The sequence below is a fragment of the Monoraphidium neglectum genome (assembly GCF_000611645.1).
Source record: "Monoraphidium neglectum strain SAG 48.87 unplaced genomic scaffold scaffold01693, whole genome shotgun sequence".
Lineage (NCBI taxonomy): Eukaryota > Viridiplantae > Chlorophyta > Chlorophyceae > Sphaeropleales > Selenastraceae > Monoraphidium > Monoraphidium neglectum.
This window is the reverse complement of record NW_014011935.1, coordinates 1-5,234: the sequence shown is the minus strand read 5'-3', so window position 1 is coordinate 5,234 and position 5,234 is coordinate 1. Positions and strand designations below refer to the sequence as shown.

Genomic DNA, 5,234 nt, shown 5'->3' with positions numbered 1-5,234 from the left:
GCGCCACCGGCCCCGCTCCGGCCGCTGCCGCCGCCAGTGCCACTGCCGGCGCCCCTGCCGCTGCTGCGGCTGCCGACGCCGCCACCCCCGGAAATGCCACCGCCTGACGCCGCGGATCCGCAAGAGCCGGTTTTGGCAGCAGCCTGCTTCTGTGTGCCAGCAGCGCCTGCAGCGGTCCTGCTGCCCGTCACTGCAGAAGACTGATGTTGCAGTGCTGTCCCGCCTGCGCTGGCTCGAGGCTGCTGCTGCTGCTGCTGCTGCTGCTGCTGCCGCCGTTGGGCCGCTGCTCTACTGGTCAGGGATTTTTCCGCAACTTGGGCTGAATTGACTGCGCTACGCTGCACCTGTCCTGGCAGTCTGGTGGCTGCCGTATCAGTGCTGCTGGCTTCAGCCTCAGACGATTCTCGCGCAGGCGCCTGCGCCGGAGCCGCCTGCACAGGCAGCGGCTGGGCCTGCTGCGCTGCCGGCACAAAGTCAACGCCTGCTACCGACATTACCGGATCTAGCAGTTTGCGCTTGTGACTCCGCATTGGTGCTATTGAGCCTGTGAAAAGTGGGGGGTTGTCCATGCAAGGCTTCTCATGCGAGGCACATGTTTTGCTGCAATATGGGCAGCACTGTGCACGTCAGAAGCGCTAGCGGGGGTGTCGAACACCAGCAAGAGTGGGCGCTCATTGGCTGCATGGGCGCCCCCTGCTGAGCTCATTACCGGCCCACCTGCATCTGCGACTACGCACAGGGCAAGAAGTGTCAGCCTAAACCACATATTGTCACGCACCGCGACGATCAGAGGACTTTACACGTAGATGCGGAGCGTTGATCGCTTCGTGGCTGATTGTCAGCCGGACATCGTAATTAACTACATAATGATGAACCTTGATGCATCAGGTTCAGGCGGTGTGGCAAAGCTCCCGGACCGCCGGGTCCTACAGTGGGCCCGTCCAAGAGTCAACTCAACATGACCACGTGTTGACCGAGACTGCCCTGCTGATCAGGTGCGTTTGGCTGCTCACCAAGATATGGCGGCACATACATCACACTCTGCGTACGTTCATACTATCCGTCCGGTGAAAAGTCAGTGCGCGATGGCAGATGAGCTGGAAGCACTGCATTCAGAGGTGACGCAATGCATTCGGTTACAACCGCCCGTGTGTCCATAGGCAAGGCTACCTACCCCTCCAACTCGGCCAGGAACTCGGCCTCGCTGCGCCGCCCGCCGCAAACGTTGCACTCACAAAGGTCGCTCCCAAGCACCGCCGCCATTGTCCCAAAGCATGCCTTGCGTGGGCACATGTACTTGAGCAAGAAAAGCTGCAGGTACGTTGGATCAAGCGGCCCGCGGTCATCGCCGGTGCCGCCGCTGCTGCCGGGCCCAGTCCCTGCTGCTACCTCATGCTGCTGCTGCTGATGATGATAATGTTGCTGCTGTTGCTGCTGCTGCTGCTGGTCTCCCCCACTCGCCGCCGCCTGCCGCTCGTGCTCCATCTCATCAGCCCCATCCTCCTCACCGTCCTCCGTCTCCCACTCGCTACCGCTGCCGCTGCCGCTGCCGCTCTCGCCCGACGCCCCGCCCCACCCGGGCGCTGCCTCCGCCAGGCAGCGTGGGCAGCAGCACTCGAAACCGTACACCTCCCGCGCCTGCCGCCGCCGCTCTCGAAGGTCCCAATTCAGTGGGAAGTAGCTCTGCACGATTTCGGTCCCCTCTGGCAAGTCGTGCATCGCCCGGATGCTCACAGCGGTGCTCAGCGGGTAGCCGCCGCCGCTGCTCAGCACGCCGCCGCCGTCCCCGCCGCCGCCGCCGCCGCTGCTGCTGCTGCTGGCCCCGCCCGCGGGGCCGGCCGCGTCGAAGGCGTCGAAGCGCGCCGCGTTCGGCGCGCACTCGTGATTGATCAGCGAGCACCGCGGGTACACGCCACCGCCGCGCACGCGGCGCTCGCCGGCGGGGCCGGGGGGCGCCATGATGCCGTAGCTGTTCAGCTGCTCCTTGCGCAGCAGCGCGGCCAGCTCCTCTTCCGGGGCACCCAGGCAGGACGGGTCCCCTGCGGCAGAGGGTTCCGGGGGGGCGCATGCGGGTCGGACGGCACGCGTGAACGTTGCAGTCGGCTGCCTCTCATGATGTACGCATGGTTCATATATCGTGCTGTTTCTTAGCGGTGAAAAAAATGTGACTGAGGGTGGGGCACTGCAATGTTCGCGTGTGGAAGGAGGCAGCCGAGGCAAAAGAGCGCAGCGCTGCTAGCGGCGCGGGCCAGCCGCCCGAGCGGCCCAGCAGCTCGAGAGGGCCCGCCTCACCAATGGCTGCTGCTAGGAGGGGCCGCAGCTGCCGCGCCTGCTGCAGGGCTGCGGCGTCCGGGGCGCCGTCCAGCTGGAGGAGCGCGTTGTAGCGGCCGTCTGAGATTCCGCAAGGGGGCCAGTGCATTGTGAGCGCGGCCGCGTACAAACTCCTTGCAGCTTCTCACACCCGCTGCCCTGGTCTCGGGTGCCAGCGCCGTGATGCCTGCGGCTTCGTTGCGGCACATGGCAGGCGTGACGCCAAACAGCCCGCCCCGCCAATCCAAGATCGGACTCATCCATGGGCCCGCACGCCCGGCTGGCGCCCGCACGCACCCGCAGGGCTGTGGGCGGCGAGGGCGCGTAGCGCCATTGCTTGGATTAGGAAGCGCAGAGCAGTGCGGCCCTCATCGTCAAGCGGCGCGGCCGCCAGCGACGAGTACGCCCTGAGGGCGGGGCAGGGGGCTCACGCGGCGTTGACCATGCGGATGTGCCCCTGGAAGAGGTGCGCCGCAGGCGCCGCTTGGGCCCGCCGGAGTCCGGGGGCGCCGCGCGTGCTCAGCAAGTTTATGGTGCTGCGTGATGGGCTAGCACTGATTGCATTGCGTGGCTGCGAGCGAGTGTAGGCGGCTCCTCGTATGCGGCGTGAGCGGGCATGGTCAACCCTTCGCACCTGCAAGTCGCATCGGCATGCACCCAGGGCTTGGACGCAGCTAGCGCCGCGCACTCTGGAGAGCAGAACACCACCTGATGGCATTTCTGGCATGGAGCGCCTGCGGATCGCCGAAACGGGCGTCGGCTTGGGCATGCGGCCAAAGGGAAGGCGGCGGCTGCAGGAGCGGCGGAGCAGCGGCGAGAATGGGCGCACCTGAGCTCAGCAGCCGCAAGCAATGCGCGCATGCATAATCCTTTGCGTCTTGCGCGATCGTAAGCAGCAGTGGCTCTTCGCTGAGAATGGTTTCGCCCGCTTTGATCGTGCGCGCTGCCACGAGACCCCGGCCGCGCCGCTCGAGGTCCTTGACAACATACATGGTGGAAGTGTATATGAGGATTATGCTGCAAACAGCACAACAGCTATGAGACCGGCTTGTGGGTCTGTCACCCTACACAGGCGCAGTGACGCCGCCGCTGGGATGCAACAAACCCAGGTGCTGCGCCACTGCCAGTCAGCGGCCCACCCAAGCAACCGCACATGTTGCACACGTTGCAAACGCACTGCATACATTTGGTGATGAGAGGGTTTTGGATGATGCACCGGTGTCAGAAAAAAAGGTTACAACTGCCCTGATTGTGAAAATGTGCGGATGCACCTGGACTGCGTGATGCCCACGCCGAGCCCCAGCTCAACTGCGCCACCACCAACGCCCCTCAAGGCGTCGAGGGAACGTCCACCCCGTCTTTGCCACCACCAACGCCACCGCCAGCGGCACCAGGGCCGCCGCTGCCGCCGCCTTCATCAACTGTCCCGCCGCCGCCCATGTCAGTCCATCGGGACCCCGCCCCGCCCTGCCGCGCCGCCGCGCCGTCCCCGCCGCCGCCAGCGCCACTGACGCCGGCGTCGCTGCTGCGCCGCTGCCGCGACGCTGGTGGCGACCCGGGCGGCGGCCGCGGGGGCGGCACGCCGGCCGCCGCGCTGCTGGTGCGATCCCTGAGGGCGTCGCGGGCGCCTGCGGCCGCTGCCGCATACACGACAGGGTCGTACTGTGCTGCGACATACGGCATCTGATAGACTGCTGGATATTGCGCCCCATAAGGCATGGCCCATGGGGGCACCACCTGCACCACGGGGTATGCGGCGCCCGCCGACCACCCCTGCTGCCACCCCTGCTGCCACTGCGCCTGCTGGTGCGGCAACTGCTTCTGCTCCCACTGCTGCTGGTGCCAGTGCTGCGCCCCCTGCTGCTGCCATTGCTGCTGCTGCCACTGCTGCGCCCCTTGCTGCTGCCCCTGCTGCCACTGCAGCTGTGCCTGCTGCTGCGCCTGCTGCCGCTGCGACTGCGTGTTGTAATTCTGCCACGGCTGCTGAGCCACCTGAGACACTGCATTCCGGCCGCCGGTCGGCTTTGGTACTGCAGCCGCCGGCGTCTCGCCGCTGCTGGTGCGGCTGGCCGTCCTGCTGGGCCCCTCCTTGCTCGCGTCACCGCTGGGGCCAGCCTGTTGCACGCCTGCCAGTACCTGCGCCACCTCTTCCGCCCCCTCCGCCTTCGCCCCCTCCTCCTTGCCCTGTTGACTCTCCAACTTGCAGCCGTCCACGCAGCCACTGCCGACCTCCGCGACCGGCTGCCCTGGCAGGCCCCGCTGCAGCGCCTGCTCCTCCTGCGAGTGTGACTGCTGCTGCTGCTGCTGCTGCTGCTGCTGCTGCTGCTCCTCGTCCTGGTGGCCAGCACGGGTGGCGCCATCCTGCACTGCATCGTCCGGCCCCCGATCGTGCCCCTGGCTCTGCTCCTGCCCCTGGCCCCGCTCCGCCCCCTGCGCTTCGCCAAGCACACGGTGCACGCCTGCCTCCTCCTCCTGCTGCTGCTGCTCCCCCTGTCCCGCCGCCGCCTGCACCTCCTGCTGCTCTTCGTGCTCATGATCCCGTCCCTCGTCCCCCCACGACTGCCTCCAGAACTCCAGGTGCGCCGCCCGCAGCTCCAGCACCTCTTCGCCGCTCAGCACCAGCCGCCGCCAGCCGCCGCCCGCGCTGCTGCCAGACGCTGCGTCGTCCGTGGCCACCCCCGCTGCCGCGGCCGCGGCGGCCCCAGGACCGCGCGGCGGAGGGGGCTGCCGCTGTTGCTCCCGAGGCGTCTGCGCGGCGGCGGCAACGGCAGTGGCGGCGCCGGCGCCGCGCTTGGGCTTGGGGGGCCGCACGGGCGACGGGGACGGCTGGGGCTGGGCGGCGGCGCCGCTGCTCCCCGAGGCGCTCCTGCTGATGCCCAGGCTGAGGCCCTTGCTAGAGGCCACCAGCACGCGCACACCGCCAC

At 67.7% G+C, this 5,234-nt stretch overlaps 1 protein-coding gene across 1 annotated transcript; it reads right to left on the bottom strand.

The window, feature by feature from the left end:
* Nucleotides 1-1,170: 1,170 nt before the first annotated feature.
* Nucleotides 1,171-2,644, bottom strand: MNEG_8734 (hypothetical protein; the record flags this gene model as incomplete). The annotated part of the gene is made up of 3 exons (XM_014042792.1): nucleotides 1,171-2,039; nucleotides 2,293-2,391; nucleotides 2,608-2,644. 3 exons carry the CDS (start codon nucleotides 2,642-2,644, stop codon nucleotides 1,171-1,173), a joined length of 1,005 nt encoding a protein of 334 aa, XP_013898246.1.
* Nucleotides 2,645-5,234: the final 2,590 nt, after the last annotated feature.